Here is a 23,436-nt window from a genome sequence, read left to right on the forward strand (position 1 = left end):
TAATGTCTTCAGGGGCAATTAGGACACATGGAAATGTCATCTTCTAAGACAATAGTCTTCTTCAGGTGGTTATGAGGGTTGCTGAGTCTTACTTAGACGTAGTCCTGTAAACTACAACACAGGCTGGTGTAGCATGATATGAACTCGGACCTTATGGTTCCCTGTATAAGACGCACACAAGGTTAAGCAGTTAACATTCTAGTATGGAGCAAGAGGGGGCTGAAGAGCCCAGAGCTGCATCAGAGGAGCTACTGATAGTTGCTGGCTTCTGGGTGAGGAGGAGCTGCTTTTCTTGAAAAGCCTGAGCATGCTGTTCTGGATGTCTCTACACCCATGAATACATTGGAGCAGCACAAATTTGGGACCAAGTGAAGACTGAGGAGTGGATCTCAGAGGAAGATGGAGAAAGAGTAAGGGTTGAATGTGATCAAAAGGTGTGTATAAAATATGAAATTCTCAAAAGTTAATAAAAATATTGTATTTTAAAGTACACTGTTTTCTTTTCGATTCCTCCGGAAGAGCCAGCATGTGGCTGTTTTATAAAAGCCACCTCCCAATACACCTATATCTTATCTTTCTCTTTCTATTGAAGCGACTGCACAGTGCTATGCTGTACTTTCAGAAGACAGCAACACAAAGCACAGAAGGTTGTGTTCACACCAAGATCAGTCCAAATACAGTGTCTCTCAGCAGGACTTTATGGCACCTAAGTTGCTGAGAAAATTTCTGGCTCCATTATAATACTCTTTTCTTTTTAAAGATAGGGTCTCATTATATAACCCTGGCTGGTCTGGAACTTGCTACGTAGACCAGATTTGCTTCAGACATGGAGACCTGCCTGGCCCTGACACACCCAGTCCTGAGATAATCTTAAAGGACCATAGTCCTACATCTGGCTCATCACTGACTAGGATGTTGCCTTACCATTTCTGAGCTATCAAGATCACATTTCTCTGATATTTGTAGGGAAGTCTGAATGTTGCTTATAGCATCTTTGATCAACTTCTTCCCTAAAAAGACGAGTCTACTCATTCTCAAGAGACATCTGCCACATATTCAAATTAGAGCATTAGCCTGACCACCAGAGGTTCTTGTATGGAAAGACAGTAGTGAACTCAGACTGCTTTCGCTTGTGGCAAGGGAAGCAGTTAGAATGGAAGACAAATGAACACCTTTCATTCTCCCACAGGGTATATGGAAAGGACCAGTTACTCACTGCTTCACCAAGGACCTTCTTGAATTTATCTTTTCTTTTGTTCTGTGAAGGGTATAACTACTGCCATCAGCATGGTTTACTATCACTGTTTGGATTCCTGCTAGGCACTGGCAATTTGACCTACTATTGCTTTTAGACTGATGGCAAAAGCCAAAAATGCAGTGAAATGGCAGGTGTTACATTGTAAATGCATGTTTAACCCAGGGGGGTCCCTTTAAGAAAGGCTTGGGAACTGCCAGTGATCTGTGACCACACATAAATACCCCATCTTGCACTCTTCTCCAACCCACTGCAGGCTTGTTGTCTGTCTGTCTGTCTTTTTAAATATCAGGTATAGGGGATACAGGACCTGTCTTACTCTATATATGCCTTATGTTCACAGAGGCCATGTGAGATGGAACCTCTAGAACTGAAGTTATGGGCGGCTGTGAACCACCAAATACGTACTAGAAATTGAACCTGGGTCCTCTCCAAGAGCAACAAGTGCTCTTAGCTGCTGAGCCAACTCTCCAACCACAATAGTGTATTTCTAAACCTTACTACCCATCAGTCACAGAAGCTAATTAGACCGTTCAGGTCTCTCTCATGAAAAGTGTTTAGTTTTTTGTTGTTGTTGTTGTTTTTTTTTTTTTTTGAAAAAGGGCAGACATTAGGCTTTTGAGAAAAATATAATCCAGCAGATAGAATTTTAAAACCCAACTACTTCAAATGCTTTGGCTGCTTAAGCTTGCTGTCCTTTAGTAAAAATATTTGCACATGTAGGAACTGTATTCTTGTCTTCTTTGGAGGCCAGGCAGCAGCCCGTAACTGGCTAGTACTTTTGTAGTGCATAATAAGAGACTGATGACCATCAAAACAAGCTCCAACCTTAAAGGCAGACACATTTTTAAAATTCATTTAAAAAACAAAAACTCTAGAACTCATCAGTTCTTATCTTTGAACGAGAAGTCCTTTCTTTCCAACAAGACAGGACTACTAAACCCAACCCAAGCAAGAGCTGTCAATGGCACAGCTCATAGCAATAAGCAGCTCAAACGCCAGCCAGGCGTAGTGGCACACCTCAATCCCAGGACTCAGGAGGCTGAGGCAGAAGAGTCTTGAGTTTATAACCTGTCTGGGCTACAAAGTGAGCCATGCCTCAAAAATCCCAGGCTGGGATGTAACTCAGAGGCAAGCATTTGCCTTAGCTATCATAAGCAAAGTCCCGGGTTAATCTGTGGCACTGCTGTAATGAGAAGACCTGAGGTGTTCATGAATTTCTAGTTTATGCTCACTGTACTCCAGGTTAGACTGCAGTAGCTCCATTTCACAGAGAAGGAAAGTAAAACCCAGAGATAATTCAATTTACTCTAGACACTATTTGACAAATACATGCCTAGCTACCGGCCTACTTACTTTACTGGTCCAATTCTTTTTTTTTTTTTTTTTTTAATTATTTATTTATTATATGAGTACACCATTGCTTCACACACACCAGAAGAGGGCATCAGATCCCATTATAGATGGTTGTGAGCCACCATGTGGGTGTTGGGAATTGAACTCAGGACCCCTGGAAGAGCAACTGGTGCTCTTAACCACTGAGCCATCTCTCCAGCCCCCCTGGTCCAATTCTTGAACTCACTCTGTCTACACAGCTATCATGACCCCAGTACAAATCACAAATGACTCACTGCACCTGTGGCCACTCTCACTCTAGCTCCTGCATTCCTGCTGCCAAGGCTGTAAGACGTTTTCTACTCATTTCACATCCTTCTGCAAAACCTCCAACCAAGTCCCTATTCTCATCGCAGTGTCTTACAGCTCTTACCAAAGAAACCCTCAAAGGGTTTTTCTCCTACACACCTTGATCAAACCCCATGAGCTTTGTCCAAATGGGAGTCCATGCTTTGGTCTAGACATTTTGATTTCTTCTCTCCAACCTTGAACCAAGAACTGGCTTTCTTAGTCCTTCACACCACCATGTACTCAGGCCTGAATTTTACTGCTGATATAAATACAAGGTCCAGATCAATTAGAATCTTTACCAGGAACCCCAGCCTCTCCCTCCTGAGCACATCTGAATCTTGTTGCATCTTTTCTCCAAGAAGCATTGAGTGTTGGACACTGTGAGACGTTACGGAACGCAGGGATGAACAAAGAAATCGTTTTCTTTGGAGGCTTCAGAAAACCAGGAAGGTTTTCAGGTAACAACAATATCTATATAGGCTGAGTGACAAAATGCTCACAGCCTGGAGATATTAATACATATGCATACAATCTATTTTCACTGGGTCTGAGTGGTGAAGGGAGTGGATCCAGAATTTCCCACTTGGGTTGTTTTACAAGCCACAATCAAACAATTCGGAGAAGCATTTTAAACTGAAAGGTGCTATGATTAATTAATTTGCTTCCTATCTGCCTCTTAGATTTAATTGGCCATATGAACTGCTAGACTGTTTTATGAGACTTATAAGCAGATGGTAAAAGTTTAGTAGAATAAATGTTACATCTAAGTCTTACTAGTTATAGGTATGTACCATCATGCCTGGTTTTATGTAGTTCTGAGGAATCAAAGCCATGACTTCATGTATGTAAGATATATGCCTAGTAATTTTGTGAAATTAGTGAAATTATCAACTCAAAGGAAATAGTTTCTCAAAAAAACACACAACAGACCAAAACTGTCAAAAGAACAAAACAAAACAACAAAAACAGAAATGAAGAAGCAGCAAGTGCAAAGCCCATTGACTGCCGTGGGACACCTGGGTTGTCTCCAGCTTCTGGCTATCGCAAACAAGGCCGCTATGGACACAGTGGATCATGTGCCCCTGGCTGTAAGGTGGACTCTCAGGGTCGTTTTGATTTGCATTTCTCTGGTCACTAAGGACTTTGAACATTTCTTTAGCCGCTTCTCGGTCATTCGAGATTCCTCTGTTGTAAATTCTCAGTTTAGTTCTATACCCCATTTTTTGATTGGGTTGTTTGGTTTTTTTGGTGGTTAGCTTCTTGAGTTCTTTATATATTTTGGATATTAGCCCTCTACTGGATGTGGGGTTAGTGAAGATTTTTTTTCCCCAATCTGTAGGTTGCCAATTTGTCTTATTGACTATGTCCTTTGCCTTACAGAAGCTTTCCAGTTTCATGAAGGCCCATTTATCAATTCTTGATCTTAGAGCATGAGCCATTGGAGTTCTGTTTAGGAAATTTCTCCCTATGCCAATGAGTTCAAGGCTCTTTTCCACTTAGATGTTCCATGACAGAAGAATGAATACAGAAAATGTGGTTCATTTACACAATGGAATACTTCTCAGCTATTAAGAACAAGGACATCCTGAGTTTTGCAAGCAAATGGATGGAATTAGAAAATATCATCCTGAGTGAGGTAACTCAGACCCAAAAGGACATGAATGGTTTGTACTCACTAATAAGTGGATATTAACAAAACAAACAAACAAAACAAAACAAAAAGCCAAAAACCAAGTACGTAACACCTAAGATATAGTCCACAGAATTCAAAACGGTCAACAAGCTGAAGGGCCCAAGTGAAGATGCCTCAGTCCCACTTGGGAGGGAGGAACCTAGGAGAGAAGTGGATGGGGAGAAGGGGGAGGGGAGAGGGGAGGAGAGGGCCAGCAAAGAGAACAGAAACAGGCAACCTCAGCAGGTAGGAGATTGGGGGATGGGGGAACCCTCCAGAATGCATTAGAGACCTTAGAAGAAATGCCTGACAGTAGGGAGAGGGAACTTATAGAGCCCACTTCCAGCAGGAAGACAGGACATCAAATAAGGGAGGGGGCTGCCACAGTCAAAACTCTGACCCATTGTTCCTGTCTGAAAGAACTACAGGGATGGAAAAGGGGAGGAGCCTGAGGAAAAGAAGGTCCAGGGACAGGCCCAAAGCGGGATCCAGCTCAAGGGGAGGCTCCAAGGCCTGACACTATTACTGAGGCTATGGAGCGCTCACAAAAAGGGACCTAACATGACCACACTCTGGAAGACCCAACGGGCAGCTCAAAGAGTCAGATGCAGATATTTGTACCCAATCAATGGACAGAAGCTGCTGACCCCTGTGGTTGAATTAGGGGAAAGCTGGAAGAAGCTGAGAAGGAGGACAACCCTGTAGGAGGACCATCAGTCTCAATGGACCCCCTAGATCTCTCAAACACTGGACCACCAAACAGGCAGCATATATCAGCTGATATGAGGCCCCCAACACATATACAACAGAGTACTACCGGGTCTGTATTCAATCAGAGATGATGTAACTAGCTCTCAAGAGACATGGAGTTTAGAGGTCAGGGAGTAGTGCGGACATCCTTGTGGAGGCAGGGGTGGGGAGGGGAGGAGGTATTGGATGTGTAACAGTCGGAGGGTAGATGGGGGGATAAAATCTGGAGTATAAATAAATTAATTAAAAACAAACAAAACCCCAAAGACCATTAACTATTCTATAAATAGAGTTTGAGATTAAAATATTACAAAAAGACTCAGAAATATACTTCCCCCTTTCTATTCCTTTGGTAGAAATAGTTGTTCTAGTAATCCTGTTAGTTAATTATTTGAAAGGTAACTGAACATGGCTGACAGAGCAGCCTGTACAGTTCTCATTCAAACAAATGCTACAAGAGCATCGTGGTAATTTTCAGACCCAGAGTCTTCCTTCAAACCAACTGCACATTACTTATGGGTATAAAATTATGTGTCTACACAAAAGTAACCATCATAGGAAAGATGGCATGTTTTCAAGCAACTAATGTTTTTGTTTTTCCCATGGAGGTGTCTAATTGTCTGTGAAAACAAACTGAACGCCTTTGCAGGCTCTGTGCACGTGATACAGCAGAGAATTTTAGTTTCTAGAAGTGATTCTTTCCCAGATGCTTCAAGTCTGAATAAAGTGCCCTCTGCTACTCTGATACCAAGGGCAAATGGAATCTAAACAGGACAAACAGCGAGATATAGACAACAGAGCACTTCATTTGGAATCAAACCCCACAGATAAATATGATGTGGTGACTGTAGCTATGTGTGAGATATGTATCTAGTTAGCTTGGGACACTTTCTTTTCCTTTATTAAGTGGTAAGGGGTAAAGTCAAAGAGGTAGGCTAGAGCTAGAGACTAGAAAACCAAGTACAGAGTTTGGACTTTTTCCTAATTGTGCTAGGAAATTATTAAAGAGTTGGCAGAAATACACATAGCATAGACGAGAAAAGAAACAAAGATTAAACAAACAAACAAACAAACAAACAACCACCATTGTGGTTGCTATGCAGCCTAGTTTTAAGAAAACTCCTAAAAGTTGTGATAAGGAAGCTGAAGTGTAGCTCTCCATAACTGATGGATTCGGGCAGCAAGCAGTATGGACCTGAGAGGACTGGGAAGTGAGTGCAACCAGGGTGCATTATGTAAAATCCTCAAATAATCAATAAAAATATTATGCTGGGAAAACAAAAAAGAGGCCGAGGTGGCCTGAGTGGTACAGGGCCCATTTCCCACCACTGAGGTTATCCCTGGCCCCTTTATACTTGTAAGTTTGAGACAGAATCTTACTAATGAACCATGGCTGGCTTTGAATTCTTTGTAGCTTCAGCAGACCTTAAATTATGGCAATCCACCTGCCTCAGATTCTTGGGTTGCAAAGATATAAGCCAGTGCTATCAGGCCCATCAGAAACTCTTGTAATGTTCTTGTAATGTTTTTGAGGTAAGCATTATGACCTTCATTTTCTTGTATTTCAAGGCAAAGGAATATTAAATAACCTGCCAAAACCCATTCTTCTGAGGCCAGGCTGTCATTTAATCTCTAGTCACCTGAATCAACCCCAAGCAGCTGGCAGAAAAGCTAAGCTCTCCCTCTGTCTGGGAGAAGGTGAGAAGAACTGAGCTGTACAGTACTGCACAATACTGTACACTACCGTGGAACTGTGATTGCTGTACTCCTTCATGACTAAGGGTAGAAATAAGGAAGCGGTGATGCCTGGCTTTGGCTTAAGTAACAGTGAATTGGTGGCATAAGTATACAGAGAAAGCACCCAGAACACTGCACCATCTGAAATTTGAACAAGAGAAGGAACCATCAAAGCACTTACTGCTGAGCAGGAAAACCAGAAGGGAGGTTCCAGTCATTTAAGTGGCCTAGAGTTCCAAGGAGCAAGGAGGAGTCTGTGTGAGACGGACTGTGAGACTGCAGGTGAGGCTGGGCGGAGGGCATTCATATGATGGAGGGTGCAAAAAGGCTGCTTCAGCAACAAACTCCCCACTATCCAGTCACAAGGCTTAGGAAAGAACAGTCAGTACATGCATGCTGGGCAATGAATAGAGATGCTAAGCTAACTCCAAGGGCTTTCGTTCTGTATTCTGAGGGGGTGAAAATTTTACGCGACCTTCTACCTTACGTCTCTGACTGCACATACCGTGAGAGAGCCATTCTGGTTGCTGGGTGAACTGCTACTCTGCTCTCCATGAGGCTGTGCACTCCCGTAGAGGGTCAGGTTATGTTCACTGGTCTGGCCGGCATAGTCCTGAGTGTGTGGCACTCCATATTCTGTGGGAATTCCATTCTGTGGAGGTGGTGGGAACGGGATGGTAGTAAAAGGCTGAACCATTGCGTCAGGAGTTGTTGTTGGCTCCTGGTTACCCTAGAGCAAGCAACAGAAGAGAAAGGAGAATGAGTGAATAAATCTTTATCATACAGTGACTTTTTTTTTTTTAAAGGTTCATGTATTGATTGTATGTACACTGTAGCTATCTTCAGACACTCCAGAAGAGGGCGTCAGGTCTCACTGTAGATGGTTGTGAGCCACCATGTGGTTGTTGGGATTTGAACTTAGCACCTCTGGATGGGCAGCTGGTGATCTTAACCACTGAACCATCTCTCCAGCCCCCACAACTCTTATTCTTTAAAAAAAAAAAAAATTAAAAAAAAATCAACTGATTAATTTTATGTGTGCTTTGCCTGTGAGCATTATGGTACGGTGTGGAGGTAGGAGGACAACTTGATTTCCTCCTTCAATGTGAGTCCCTGGGATCAAACTCAGATTTGGTGATAAGTACCTTTCTTTACCTGATGAGCCATCTTGATAGCCAAGAGTTTAATAATTGATCATCTCTTCTAAATCATTTGGTGCTCTGCCTATACCCATAGTTGGCAGAACATACTGCTTCTAAGGCCAAGATTGATTAGCATGAAGACAGGCATGCAATGGACAAAAATTCAAATTCAGGCAGACTAACGGATGGGCAGAGCCTAAGGACTGCCTTTCAGAAATCCTCAGAAAGGGTCTATTAAGGAACATATGAAGGTTTTAAGACAATTTCTAAGTTCAGATTAGTGACCATGGGACTTGCCTCTGGCCCTGATGCTGCTCTCCTTGAACTATGACCTCCATTCTCCACCCCATGCCTGATGGGAGTGAGGCTTTGGCCCACAAGCATACAGCACCAATCATCCCACAGGGCCATTTCTGCCAGAGCTGGCTCAGTCAACTGAATAAACACATCAATTAGTGGTGGGGATTGGGAGAAGGTAATGCTTCTAGGATATACCCATAGTCTAAGCACTGCAGAGAGGCAACCACAGTAGGACTCTGTCTTCCCTAAGAGGGGTCATCAGGGGGTCAGGACTCCTTTTTACTTAGAGAAATATGACTGATAGCAACACTTAAACAGTTGTCTATATGCTAAGCGAATAGTGCTGGAGTCATGCTTTATGTTTTATAGCAATTACTCTACCAAATATATTATGGTTATTGTTTTTATTAGAAATATAAAGTCATTTAACATTCTTAATATTAAAAATAATTTAATAATGTTTTCTAATCAGTTTTCAGTTCACATTTCAAAGTTTTAAGTTGAAAGGGAAATACAATGGATCCCAGCCAACTTATAGTTGATAAGATTACCTCTACATTTGTGAAATGCTTTTAAAGTATTTGCATTATTTTTAAATGTATGTGTATGTATATAACTGTGTATGTCCTTGAAGAAGCCAGAAGAGGGCACCTGACATTCAGGAGCTGAGTTATAGGTGGTTGTGAGCTGCCTGATATGGGTGCTGGGAACTTTTCTCAGATTCTCTGGGAAACCAATGTCTTACTTTTCTTTCTATTGCTGGAACCCAATATCAACTCAGGGGAGGAAAGAGTCTATTTCACTTTACAATTTATAGTCTGTCATGGAGGCAAGATAGAGCACTTGACTTAACCAGGTGGTAAAGAATATTCCTGACATCAACCTTAGACTTCCACACGAATGTGCACACATATCCATGTGTACACAATACATATGAGCACAAAGACAGACACAGGCAAGCAGGCAGGCAGGCATGTGCACACATACACACACATCTCTAAAAGCAATTTAATTTGTAGGGCTTAAGAAATGGCTCGGCAGTTAAGAGCAGGTAAGGACCTGGAGGCAGGAACTGGTGGAGGAGCATTACTTATTGGCTTGCGCCTCATCGCTTGCTTGGCCTACTTTCTTATATAACCCAGGGCCACCTACCCAGGGATGTCACCGTACACACAGTGGGCTGGCCTTTCCTACAGCAGCCATTAATCAAAAAAAAGTTCCCAGGTCAGCCTGATAGAGGCAATTCCTCAATTGATACCTCTTCCATGTAACTCCAGTTTGTGTCAAGCTGACAAAGACCAACCAGAAAGTGTTCTTTACCAAGAGCCATACCTCTGGCCGCTATACTTTATATTCTAGGCTAGGTAGCTAAGCATGTGACACCTGGAAAGGTGAATTATTACCATTTTTCTAGGATGAAGTCCATGTGGTGTAGAAAGGAGAAGATATTTTTATTGTTGTCTTTTCATTCCTTTTTCAACTTTGTTCTAATTTTTCCTTTTGTTAATCTTGACTCCAACTTACAGGCATAACCTAAACAGCATGCTGCAAATCCTAAAGATGCCCCAATAAGATAGTCTCTCAATCATGAAAAGTGCTTAGCAGAATATCCCCCAGTTTAACTAGGATGCCAAAAGTATTTTTGATTTTAAGTATTTTACAAACATCACTTTTATTCCCTGGGAGCTCAGATTTCAAATTTGACCTGTCTTTCTAAAACCAATCAGTCATTGGGGAGGTAGTTCAGTTGTTGAAGTGCTTGGGGCTGGGCAGGCAGAGACAGGAGGATCCCTGAGACTGCTGGCCAGTCAGTCTTGCCAAAAGGTGAGTTTCCGGTTCCATTAGAGATCTTGTCTCAAAACTAAGGTGGAAAGCAACTGAAGAAGGCACTGGATGCCAACTTACAGTCTTCACACACATTTGCATATATAGAAGAACATCTACAGACATACATGTATGCATGAGCACACATGTATAGCATAAAAGATGTATGAAAGCTCTCACCGGGGAGCCTGAATAAAGAGCCCTATTAGATCTGCTGGCAAGGTGAATGTTGCCTATTTTGTCTATGTCTATGTACATAACTGTTACCAGGCTGGGGAGATGGCTCAACAATCAGTGCTCCTGTCTTGCAAGTGTGAGCGGCCAAGTTTGGAAACTCAGAACACTGTAATAGTTGGTTGTCCTGGTGGCTTGAAAGCATAGATGGATCCCTAGAGGACGGTGACTAGCTAGACTGGCCCTGTCTGTAATCTCTAGGCTTGAGTGTGACCGTACCGTAAAGGACACAGTGGACATGCCAGTGAAGAAGACTCCTGATAATACCCTTGCACCTTCACATGCATGTGCACATATGTGCATCTATACAGACATGTGCACTCCCATAGTAACACATACACCTACAATGCACACCTTAGACACATATACATAAAAAAGAAAAAAATCTAGACTCAATTTAAAAAGTAGTTTGTAAGGCCAAAGAAATAGCTCTCAATACTTAAAAGCACTGGCTGCTCTTCCAGAAGACCTAAGTTCAATTCCCAGCACCTACAAAGTAGGTTACACCTGACTGTAAATCAAGTTCCAGGGGAACACCCTTTTTGCCTTCCACAGGTGCTAGACACTCATGGTACATGTACAGGCAAAACACCCATACACATAAAATAATTCAAAAGCAGTTTATAGTAGAATGATGAAGAAAATGCAGGAGTAAAACAGCTACTTAAACATGGAAGACAAAACAATGGTGAGGACATGCTAGACTCACAGCAAATCAACTCTGGCCTCAGCCACATACTCAAATCTACTGTGCTACCCTCAAACCTCTTCAGTATCTAAAATATTCGTTTTTTTTTTTTCAATCTGAAATCAGTCAAATTACCTAATATACTCTTCATATATTATTTATTTTCTTATAACTGCATGAAAATCTAGAGGGAGGGGCTACAAGCATGATTTCCTTGCCAATATCAAGGTTCCACAGCCTGATTCCACAGCACTGGTGGGATGTGGTGATGGCTAACGTTTTCTGTTCTTCAGAAGCACTGCTTCAGAGGAGAGAAGGGGACAGCAGCAGCATCTCCCCGGAGCACCTGCCAGCACTGTGCTTCCAGAAGGGATGAGGGGTGGCTCTAAGAGGAAGGCAGTAGCGCCTGCCTGCAAAGCACACTGCCTGCAAGTGGAGGATCAGCTTCTTAATGCTGCCCACAGAGGGAAGAGGTGCTATCTTTTCCCAAGAATGCAAATGTACTAAGCAGCAGGCCTAGCTGTCTCAGAGAACCAAAGGGCTGGACCTAACTAAGGTCAGGTGTTGCATCCATGTTCAGGGCTGAAGGCACCAGAGCAATCTCATACACTTGTTAACAGTTAATACAATAAAGATAAACAGGTAACAAATTGCATTTCCTTACATATATGTTTACAATAAAAATAAACAACACAAGTTGGCCTGAATTCCCCTCCCCCCTCTCTTACACACACACACACACACACACACACACACACACACACACACTTAGACTTACTTAGAGGCTGAGCTTTGCTATCTCACACATCAATGAATACTTAAACAGTAAAATAAATATTTCAGAATAAAGCTATCTGAACCAATTGTCTCTTAGATTTAAAGTGGCAAATGCTGACAGTTTCAATGTCTTCAAACTCTCCAAAGTTCTCTTCCACTTCCCTTTACAGTAGTACTCAGAGACCATTATGGATAAAACTTTCCATTAGCAACAAGACCATCAACTCTGGTTCTGCTGTCACCTGCTGCTTGGAAACAGAAGTCTCTCCTCCCCCCCTTCCTGCGGGTTATAAGTCTAGTCTTGCCAACATGATTGATGATTTATACAATCTATATATAATTATCACTTTTTCAAACAAAATTCCCACTACAATTTAACTTACTATTTTTCTTCATGGATAATTAACTTTACATCCTTCATAGGTCAAAACTGAATATTACTGGGAATGGTAACAACTCTAGTTCAGAATAAAACACTGTGGCAGAGCCTCAGAGTGTCTTTGGAATTATAAAAGAACTATGCTTTATGGGTGGTACTCTCTTGTAGCCAATTTCTTCATGATGAGGAAAAAAATTGTAAGATACATATATAGTAAGTGGGAAAAATCTAAACTCCATGGGCCTCTCTCCTTCCCTCCCTCCCCCCTCCCTCTCTCCCCTCTTAAATTTAAACATAAATGTAAAAAAATTTAGACCTCAGCTTGACTCAAACTGAGTCAAGCTACTCAAGCTACCCAAATGATGCTTTGAAAATAAAGCTTGCTGTGCTCTGGTCTGCTCTGCCCACTCAGCTCATTCTGATCATGCCTCTCATGAGAGGGACACAACTTCTGCTGGGGACAACCACCTAGCACTTAGTCACCCAGTCCTTGCCCTTGAGTTTACTTTTAAGTAGGGACATAAAAGTAACTGAAAACAAGCAAAGCAAAGCAAAGACCAGGTGGACTGCCGGAGAACAGGTGACAGGGGGACTTCTACCATCTGCAGGAGGCTAGGAGAGTGACATATGGTCAAGTCTCTTTGGAAATCAAGGCAGCAAGATGTCTGTTTGGATGGAAGAATACTGCAGACAAAGGACACACAGTGTAGAGGTCCAGAACAAGAGACTCAGAGGCATGTGACCTGCCTGGAATAGATAGTCAAGACACAGTGACAGGTGATGAAGTGAGGAAGGTAGTGGGAGCAGACTGGGAGGGGGAGGAGACGGGAAAGCTGCAGCCAGACTGCCAGCATTCTGGCTTCTGTGGTCTAAGACAGAGTTCAAGCAGAGAGGTGCTGTGGAGAGGCTAGAGTGCATGTGGTTCATTCAGCAAAGGCAGGAACAAGTAGACCCATTTAAAATATTTCACCTAAGACATGGTGCCCACATGTTTGAAATCCTGAGGACATATCACCAGTGTTGTCCCCCCAATTTCTGTACCAATTATCCTGTCCATTTCTACCTACCTGGCTAATACACACACTGTTTAATGTGTGGTCCAAGCACTTACTCCTTTATGGGCTGTTATTCTCTTATTTCCTATCCTTACCCTGATTTAACTTTCCTAGCACTGTATCCTATTATAATTACTTGTTTGCCAACCCACTGACCTATGGGTCTTTCACAGAGCAGGAACTCCGTAACAAGGCAAACGCCTAGTTCCAATTCTTCTTCCTATACCTAGTAACTTCTTAAAACCTCTTAACCTCTCCACAGGGTATATTTTTTTAAGACATAAGAATTATAATCTTGTGTATATATTTTGAAAAATATCCAAAGTGATACTGAATATAGACTAGAACAAAACTCAGCAAAGGTAAATAGGGGACTGCAGAAAGGAAGGAGTGTCTTTGATTAAATGCTTCTAACTCAGAAAGACCCTTGATAGCTATTTCAAAGGGGTAGTTGGTAAATTATTTTTCCCTTTTTAAGTTTTATTTTGGGGGCTAGATAGATAGCTCAGTGATTTAAAAGCATTTCTTGTTTGCCAGAGAACCCAAGTTTGGTTGCTACCATCTACACTGAGTAGCTCACAATTATTTGTTTATTTAATATATGTGAGTACACTGTAGCTGTCTTCAGACACACCAGAAGAGGGCATCAGATCCCATTAAAGATGGTTGTGAGCCACCACGTGGGTAATGGGAATTGAACTCAGGACCTCTGGAAGAGCAGTCAGTGCTCTTAACCACTGAGCCATCTCTCCAGGCCCACACAATTGTTTATAACAACAGATCTAGGATCTGGCTCCTGCACAACATCAGACACGGGCACATACACATAAATAAAAGCAACAAAACGAAACAAACAAAGCAAAACCAAAATCCTCCAACCCTTTGTTGTTATTAAATATGTCCATCAGGGGACAGGCAATATACTCAGACTTGCCCTGAACTCTACCTGTCAGGGGAGTGGTCCTCTTTTAGCATCTCTTAAGAGGCAGAGGTCCTAGGCATTTTAAAAAAGAATTAAGGAGTTGGAGAGACATTTAGAATAAGAGTATTTGATGCTTTTCCAGAGGATCTGGGTTTGATTCACAGCACCCACATGGCTATTCACAAACATCTGTAAGTCCAGTTCCAGGGGATCTAATGCCCCCTCTGGTCCTTGTGGGCACTGTACAAGTGGTAGACAGACATACACGCAGGCAAAACATTTCTCCACACACATGAAAATACAGTTGGATGTGTTGAAACACGCCTTTAATCCCAGCATTCAGGAAGCAGAGGCAAGCAGATCTTTATGGGTTTCAGGCCAGCTTGGTCTACATAGGGAGACCCAGGACAGTCACGGCTATGTAGTAAGACCCAGTCTCAAAACCAAACAAAACAAAAACACCAACACACAATAACAACAACAACAATAAAATAGGAGTGCAATTAATATTCCCCAAACATGTTGAGCTGGTTCTTTGGAGAAAAGCAATTTGTTTGTTTACCTTCCATTCCAAAGAAAGAGGGTGGCACAGTAGGCTGGGGAATGCTTGGAGAGGCCTGGGCAGGGCCAAGCAGTTAGCCACCCATACAAACAGAACCTTTGGCTGCTTTCCACCTTCATTTTATGCTGGATGCACTGTCTTCACTAAGGCGGCATCACAAGTCTGCTGCCAGGCTTTAGTGCCTCCTCCTTTTTAACCTATCTTTTTTTTCAATCCACATTAATTTTTCCAGAACTCTGTTTAGCCCCTGTTCTTAGCTGTGCTGACTTATACTTTTCCATACTTTATATTACTAGTGGATTTTACAACACATGGGAGGCAACGGAAAGCATCTTTACCCAGAAGCCAACCTTGCCTTATTCAAGATAATCACAACTTTCAGCAAAGTTTCAAATCTGGACTCCTATGTAAGTGAGAAAAAATGGCTCCCTAAAAACAAATTGGGGCTTTAAAGGAAAAGGAATAGTGTTTGCTACACAATTCCTGAGACAGCCCTTGTACTTAAGTTTAAAGAAATTAGGCAAATGGGCCAGGGAGATGCTAGTGGGGCAAAGCACTCGATGTGCAAATGAGTTCAGATCAGTTTAAACTGATCCATGTACACTCCAGACCCAGCGACGTGTGTCTGTGACATCAGAGTTTCTGTGATGGGACAAGGGAGTTAGCCACAGCGGAGTCCTCTGGGAGCCTGGGAGCCAGCTGGCCTGGGATAGATGCACAGCTCAGTGGCAAACATTAAAAAAGACCTTGCCTCAAACATGGGAGAAGGTGGGCAGTGAGGCTGCCTTCTGAACTCCATATAACAAACATGCACACTCATGTGTTGTGGACACATACCCCCAAAGTAAATATTTTAAAGATGAAATTAGGTACAATGAAATCTGTGGAAAGGAAAGCAACTCGGAGGAGCAGAGTCAAGTGCATGCTGTGCTTTGCAGTCCTAATGTCCCAAATATACACTAACAGTTATTCTAAACCTTTGACAGACATAAAAGATTTCCAAGTATCTAACCACTCTCAGAAAACAAGAAAACCAAGCATTTACTGACTGGAAAGTTTCCTTCTTAACAAACACAATAGTGGTCCAGACAAGAACGGAGTCCAAAGAGGAAAATTATTTCTGTTGCCTCACTGATCTAACAAATGGATCAATAAGGCATGTCATGGACTCTGATCCTTCAGTGGGGGAACAGCCAGGAAATATAAACAAGTGATTGTAAGACTTAATCCTTGTTCACAAGACAAATCAAAGAAACCACCTCCCCTGACCAGGGCAGACGGTGTCTGAGGAAAGGAAGACATGTGGACCAGAAAGAAGGAACACTGGACCCAGCCATGGATTCAATGCATCTAATATGTAAAACACACCTAGATTTTTCTCTACATTTTCTGTGACAATCAAGTCAATGCTCAAGCTTAAAAGGTGGTTGTGGTGTGTGCACTGTCTGTTTCTTCTCCTTACCTGAATTTTACCATCTATATCAAAACTATACAGATATTACCCACCCCCCCAAATCAGGTTGGAGATGTAGGTTACTGGGTGGAACACTGGTCCAGCATGTACAAGGCTCTGGGTTTGAATCACTCCAGCACCACAGGGGGTAAATGTACATAAATTATTTTTTAGCAAAGAATGACCACCAGGGATGGAGGGTGATGGCTCAGTGGTTTAGAGCACTGGCAGTCTTTCCAGAGGACTGGGGTTCATTTCCCAGAACTCATGGTGGCTTATAACCATCTAGATGTAAGTCTAGTTCTAGGGAATCATCAGGGACTGTACACACAATACTCAGACATACGTGCAGACAAAACAGTCAAACATATAAAAAAGTGAACTAAAAAAGAAAAAAGAAAACCACATACACAAGCCTAACATACAAGTTTATTTACTCACGCCTCCCTTTCAGAAGAAAGGAGCAAGAATATTTCCCTGAAACTTGAATTACTACAGGTCAACCATGTGTTAGCCAGCGGGACACAAACAAGGGAATATAAGTTCTGGCTTCAGTCCTGCCTTTAACATGAGCAAGCCACAGCCTCTCTGGAATCTACTCTGATTTTTAAATGAACTTCACTTGGGATCTAACAGTCTGTAGTTCTGTGATTAGGGGTCTTACTCAGGGAAAGAATCAAGTTTCTAAAAAAAAAAAAAAGAAGGAGAAGAAGAAATGGCTTAAAGACATTTAGTAAGGCAAGAAAAAACTCTTGCTAAGTAAGCTAACTATCAAAGCCTAGATTACTGTTTTGAGAAAGGGTCTCACATAGCCTAATCTAGCCTCCAATTCTCCATATATACCAGGGATGACACTGAGTTCCTGATTCTCCTGCCTCCATCTCCCAAGTGCTAAGATTTCAATACACATACCATTTTATGTTCACTGTAGATCAAATTTAGGACGCCATGCACACTAAGCAAGCACTCTATCTGAGCCAGAGCCTAGCCCATGATCTATATTCTGAATGTTATACTTGACATAATGGGGGACCATGGCAAAGGAAGGAGGGTAGGAAGACATTGGAGGGACAAATCTAGGTTCAAACCCAGTCTAGGGGATCTTGGATAAGTCATGTAATCCTTCAAGGTTTCGAGTTCTTCATCTGTAAAGTAGAAAAGGGATCACTGCCATCAATGTACAGGTAAGCACCAAGATCAGGTGTACACCAAACAACAACACAACTATATCAAAAAACAAAACAGGCAGTAGAGACATTAGTCACTATCACTGTGATTTAAGGTAAGACCACATGGTTCAAAACATAAGTCAGTCACTAATCTATAATCTTAAAAATTCTGTGTTCTTTTCCCCATAAACATTGATATTAATAGAAACCTAAAGGAAAGGGGGAACCCTATTCTTCTTTACTAAAGACATAAAATGCAGTTACAGAAATTAATCAACTCCCTTGGATGATTGCTGTGCTTAAATCTTAGGTATTCTCTCTTAATGTTGCTTGAAATTGTTGTTCAACTGATTTTCATCCATCAGCTAAGAATACATTAAATGAGATGCTACTTTATTTTTATTTAAAAATAATCTCTCTTGTTTCCAGTCTTGTTACCTCAACTCCCAAATAGATTCAAATACAAAAAACAAGAACACTCGAAGAACTATACAATAGGAAAAAAAAGAGAGAATGATCCCTCAGATAAGAGGGCAGGAAGGTGGGCTGTTCAGCTGCCTTGCTTGCTGCCAGGAAGTGAGAACAGGACAAGAGGTTTGGGGAGGCAGGCCTATTAGAGGTCACTGTGGGTGTCCTGGGAAAGCTAATGCTATCCAGAGAGTCAAAAGACCACATGTCCTAACAATTGGCTGTCACCTGCATGAGTAGAATAAGAGGCTAGGGAAAGAAACACCTGAAAGAAACCCAGAGTACAGTGCTAGGAAACTGAGGTGCCAGGGAAAGGACCTGTTCTTGACTAGAACAGAAAACCTGATGCATCAATTAGAAAGTCCCTGATTTGCTCTGTAGCAGGGACAATTTTCCAGAGACTAAACATAGCTCTGGTCATGTCTAACAATACTTTAAAACAAGACCAAGAGAGCTGAGTTACTTGTAAAAAACGGAGCTGTGTGAAGCTCAAAAATAAAATTTGAGTATTTATAAAATTAAAAACAACAACACCCACAAGGTAAATTCACTATGTCTGGAATCTAATTTTTAAAAAGTTCACAGGCATGCAAAGAAACAGGCAAACACAAGCATGCCATACAGAGACCAGATCTAGAATCAGAGCACATCCAAGGTTAATGGCCAAGGGAGCTAAGGCCTCTACACTCCTGCTTGTGATGTGAAGAGAAAACACAGCACCTTATGGGGAGATGAGAGGTGCAAAAAAGATCATGTCACAATTCTAGATGTGTAAACTAATTCAACTAATGACAACTAGGCTCTGCACAGCAAAAGATCAGTGCGCACGACATCATAGGAAGAACTGTAAAAGTAAACATAAGGTAACGTAACACAAAACAAAGTAAATGTACAAACATGCAACCCCCTCACCCCAGAACAGTGAGCCCTGAAATAATGAGAAATGATCTGAAATGTATCTTGGAAGCTTCTTAAAAGTACTAGACAACGGCTCTAATTCTAAGGTGCTTTGAATGGTGGGAAAGAGCTGGCTGTGCAGCCTGTCACATTCACACCCTCACCCTGGGCTGCCACTCCTCAGGCTTTTTTCATGCCTTTCCCTTGTTGACTTCTGGGAGCCAAATGGTCTACCCCACTGAATCTCAGGCTACCCTTGCGTAGAATATCTACAAGCTTCATGGCCCCCATACAGAAGCACACCTATCTATCTTTTAGCTAAGTAAAGTGTCAAGAAAATGTAACTGAATCAGAGCTGGTGACAAACATCCTGAAAGAATCCAGCATGACAGAAGAACCGGACAATGTATAAAAGCTATAGAAGTAGAAGAGTGGCTTGCCGGAGGGATACACAGAGCCAATGAGTACAGAGAGGCATACTGTGGTTAGCCATGCTTTCTAAACTAGGGGAGCTTTACGGTGATTCTTGGATGGCAAAAGTAAAACTGAGGGGAAAGAAACATTCTGGGTTAAGATAATGATATATGAAAAATAATAAAAATGCTGATTCTAGGTGGAAGAAAAATATGCACAAATTCACATGTGTGTGTGTGTGTTAAAGGTCAAGGGTTTCTTTTCTGTTAAAGATTATGATTTAATAATGATGAAAAAGAGAGATCACAATATAATTACATTTCTCCCTTTCCTTTCCTCCTTCCAAACCCTCTTATATATCCATTCTCCTGTAAATTCATCGCCTTTTTCACTGTTATTGCATACATATACATATACATGTACATATACATATCATTCTTAGATGTAGCCTACTCAGTCTGTATACTGTTACTTGTATGCATGTTTTTAGGGTTGACCAGTTGGCGTTGGCACTGGACAACCAATTGGTGTGCTCTTCCCTGGGGAAGACCTCCTTTCCTGCTCCCAGCTTCCCTCTTTGTGTCGGGTTGAGGTCTCATGAGTTTCTCCCTGTCTACTTTGACATGACTACTGGTGTCATCCTTGTTCAGCTCATATTTGGGCAGTCATGTTGGTAAGACTCTGAAGGGCTTTCTCTTAAAGAGAGAGGGTCAAAGTGGACTGTCAAAATGCTTAGAACTATGTCACTATAATCAATCGATGGAAGAAAACCCAACCAATGCTAAAAACATAGCAAGGGCCCCCGTCTCTCAGAGGTCATCGCACTATGGCTGTGGTCCAATGCCTGACCTGCCTAGTTGTACTGCAAAACAAGCGTGGTGCCTTGAATGAGAGTAACCTCCAAGAAGAGCTCACAGATTTGAATGCTCGGCCCCCACTCTATGAAACTGGAGGTGTGAGTTTTCAAAAGCCAGGAGATTCCCAGGTAACTCTGCCTCAGGCACTATTGCAGCGTCATGCTCATCTGCCTGCATGCTGCCAAGCTCTCTGCCATGATGGACATAGATTCTGATTTTATAAGTTGCCTTGGTTAGGGTGTTTTAGCACAGCATTAGAAAAGTAACTAAGACAACAAACAAACTTTCATCTTTAAAGGTGTGGTGGCGCACACCTTTAATCCCAGCACTTGGGAGGCAGAGGCAGGTGGATTTCTGAGTTCATGGCCAGCCTGGTCTACAAAGTGAGTTCCAGGATAGCCAGGGCTACACAGAGAAACCCTGTCTTGAAAAAACCAATACATACATACATATACATACATACATACATACATACACATACACACATACACACACACACACACACACACACACACACACACACACACACACACACACATAATTTCCTTTGCTTAAGTATCAGACTGTTTCTCTACAATGCCTTGCAAGGAAAGCCATCAGGACAGCTAAGCAGGTAAAGGTGCTTGCCACCAAACTGGCTGACCTGAGTTTGAGGACCTCAATGACATGGTGGAAGGAGACAACCAACTCTTCAAGTGCTCTTCCCCTTTCCACCCATGTGAGTGCTCATAGACAGGTATACCCACACACATAGACACAATTAACCAATCAATAATCTTGTTTGCCCATTCAGGAGTAGAGGCAAAACTCAGAGGCTAAATAATAAACAGGTTCTTGCCAGTAAGGTGGTGGCATGCTATAAAATGAAACAGAAAAATGATGTAAAATGAGACAGGATAACGGGGGGAATAAGCAGTAGTACCTTCAGTGATTTCTGTTTTGTGGAAAAAAGCAATGAAAAATTAACTCAGGTGCCTCGAGAGGAGAGAAGAGAGGAGGGGAGGGGAGGGAGGAGGAGGAAGAAGAGGAGGAAGAGGAAGAATTGGAGAGGAGGAGGGAGAAGGCAACAGAAGAAGCAGATTCAGCTCACACTAAGGAAAGTGTGTCTACTTTTCAGCCACCAGCATGGAGGTGGAAGCAGTAGCTTCTATAGAGGCTGGTGATACTAACAAACACAGAGGAATCTGGAATGAATACCTCTCAGGTTGAAATCTCTCTGTATTCAAGACTTACTAGGTTGCCTGACCTCTAGAATCTCAATGCTTCATGCAAAAAGAAAGTGGATAGGTGAGACACAGATATACAACTACCTCAACAGGTATGGTGTGTGTGTGTTGGGGGGGGGGGACTACTCAAAAGGAGACTGAGAAACAATCACAATTCATATCTATAAATATTGTTTGTCTATATCAGTACAAAGTAGGTATGTAAAATGTAGTTATTTTAATGATGGTCTATTGGTGGTACTTAACAAGAACACTGAACGTAAACTCTTTGCATTTACTCAAATTTTTGAGTTGCCAAGTTCAATGATTTAATTTAGGTAAAGCACTCGAACTGGTGCTTGATAACAGCATCACATACTTGCATAAAGGATTTGTTGCTAGGATGACTGCCTGTGCTGGAGAAAGGGAAGACTCCTTAGTAGTTCCTGATCTCATGGAGCTTAGGAGATGAGAGAGAGACAATGATAAGTACCAAGATCAGTGCAAGAGGATGACAGGAGGGGCAGGGAGCAGGCAGAGAGCTATCTTGATGGGGCAGTCAAAGGCACACTCCCTTGAAGAGCTGGGTGGAGTGTGTAGAGGAAGCCAGGTGGCTTAGGTGGGAAGAACACAGGAGGGAGGCCAAGAGGAAAGGCCTGGCAGGGGGGTGTGAGGTGTTTCAAGGAAATAGCCATGGGCAGTGCAATCAAAGTGGAATCTGGGTGACAGAGAAGTGGCTGGACAAACAGGTTCCTGACCATGTAGGGCCTTGGGGGATTGAAATGGACACGTGATTTTACTTGGGAGTCTGAAAGGTTTAAGCTCAAAACTGACAAAAATCAGACTACCACTTTAGATGAGTAACCCTGGGCAGCGCCCACTAAGGAATCAGTCACGTGACTCCAAGGCTTCCTGAATTTAATCATTCTAAAAGTAACAAAGGAATACAAATCTAGGAATGGAATGACGTGCCTCAGTGGAAGGCGGTAGCACTTGACTACCTAGAAGAAGCTGAACCTTCAGTTCAAGAACGAAGGTGCTTCCGTCCAAATAGCAGAGTTTCCCCTTGGCGACCGTGAGTGGCAGAGCCCTTGTACAACCTATGTGGTGGGAATGGACAAGGACAGCCTGACAGGGGTTTCAGAATGTCAGGGGACACTGAGGGAGGACTTGGGCTCTACAATCAAGCGTGTGCAGTAGATCCCTGAGACTGAGATCAGTGGAAGGCCTGGGATGGGACTCATCCTGAGTGATTTCCCATGAGACAACCTAAAGAAAGGCATTACATCACGAGATTACAAGCTGAACCACAAGTTCAGAGAGAGATGAGACTGCTCCGATAGCCATCTGTACAGATGTGACTTTGCAATTTCTTCAGGGAAGAACAAAACCACTGAGAAGGAGGAGGGCTGTCATTACCTCTCAGCATAAAGCTGTCTTCTAGCAAGCAAGCTTCAACAGCTCTTCTTGGTCTTAGTAAGGAAATGGTTAAAACTGAAGATATGGACCAGTGTAGAAGAACTCAGAAAGGAAGTCGCTGGAAAAAGTAAGGCCTCTTCTTTTTCTTTTTGGTTCATTGTAAAGGAACATAAATTTAGCCTCCAACCCACATCCCCGCCTATCCCTAAACTTCCCCAGAATCCTGTGCAGCCCATAGAAAGTGGAAAGTGTGCCAAAACAAACAGTGTGGGCTCCACACGGGTGGGGGTAGGGGCAGCGTGGAAAGCAGCAAAAGGGAATAGAATCACTTCAGATGAAGGCTACAAAATGGAGACTCAATGAAGGGCAGGACTCCCAGATTCATAGAAATGGGATGTGCTTTGAAAATTCATAGACCAGATTCCCAACACCAGCGCTTTGAGCACAAACCAAAGGGGGTGGGGGAACTGAGACAAAGCAAACCTACCTGCTGTCAGATCTGCCTCTAATTAAAGCATAAAGCACCCTGCTCCCACTCCTCTCCCAACTACCCGGGAACTGAGAGGGCACA

The 23,436-nt window shown here is 42.5% G+C and overlaps 1 protein-coding gene across 8 annotated transcripts in view; it reads right to left on the reverse strand.

Annotated features, from left to right (window-relative positions):
• Rbfox2 (RNA binding fox-1 homolog 2) overlaps window positions 1–23,436 on the reverse strand; it is a 240,760-nt gene that overhangs the window by 48,206 nt on the left and 169,118 nt on the right. For all 8 annotated transcript variants that reach the window (XM_052160907.1, XM_052160903.1, XM_052160906.1 and 5 more), the window contains one exon: window positions 7,606–7,830. In XM_052160907.1, the coding sequence (XP_052016867.1) occupies window positions 7,606–7,830 (225 nt within the window). The remainder of the gene's footprint in view (window positions 1–7,605; window positions 7,831–23,436) is intronic.

The sequence above is a fragment of the Apodemus sylvaticus genome, chromosome 17, assembly GCF_947179515.1.
Source record: "Apodemus sylvaticus chromosome 17, mApoSyl1.1, whole genome shotgun sequence".
NCBI classification, from domain to species: domain Eukaryota; kingdom Metazoa; phylum Chordata; class Mammalia; order Rodentia; family Muridae; genus Apodemus; species Apodemus sylvaticus.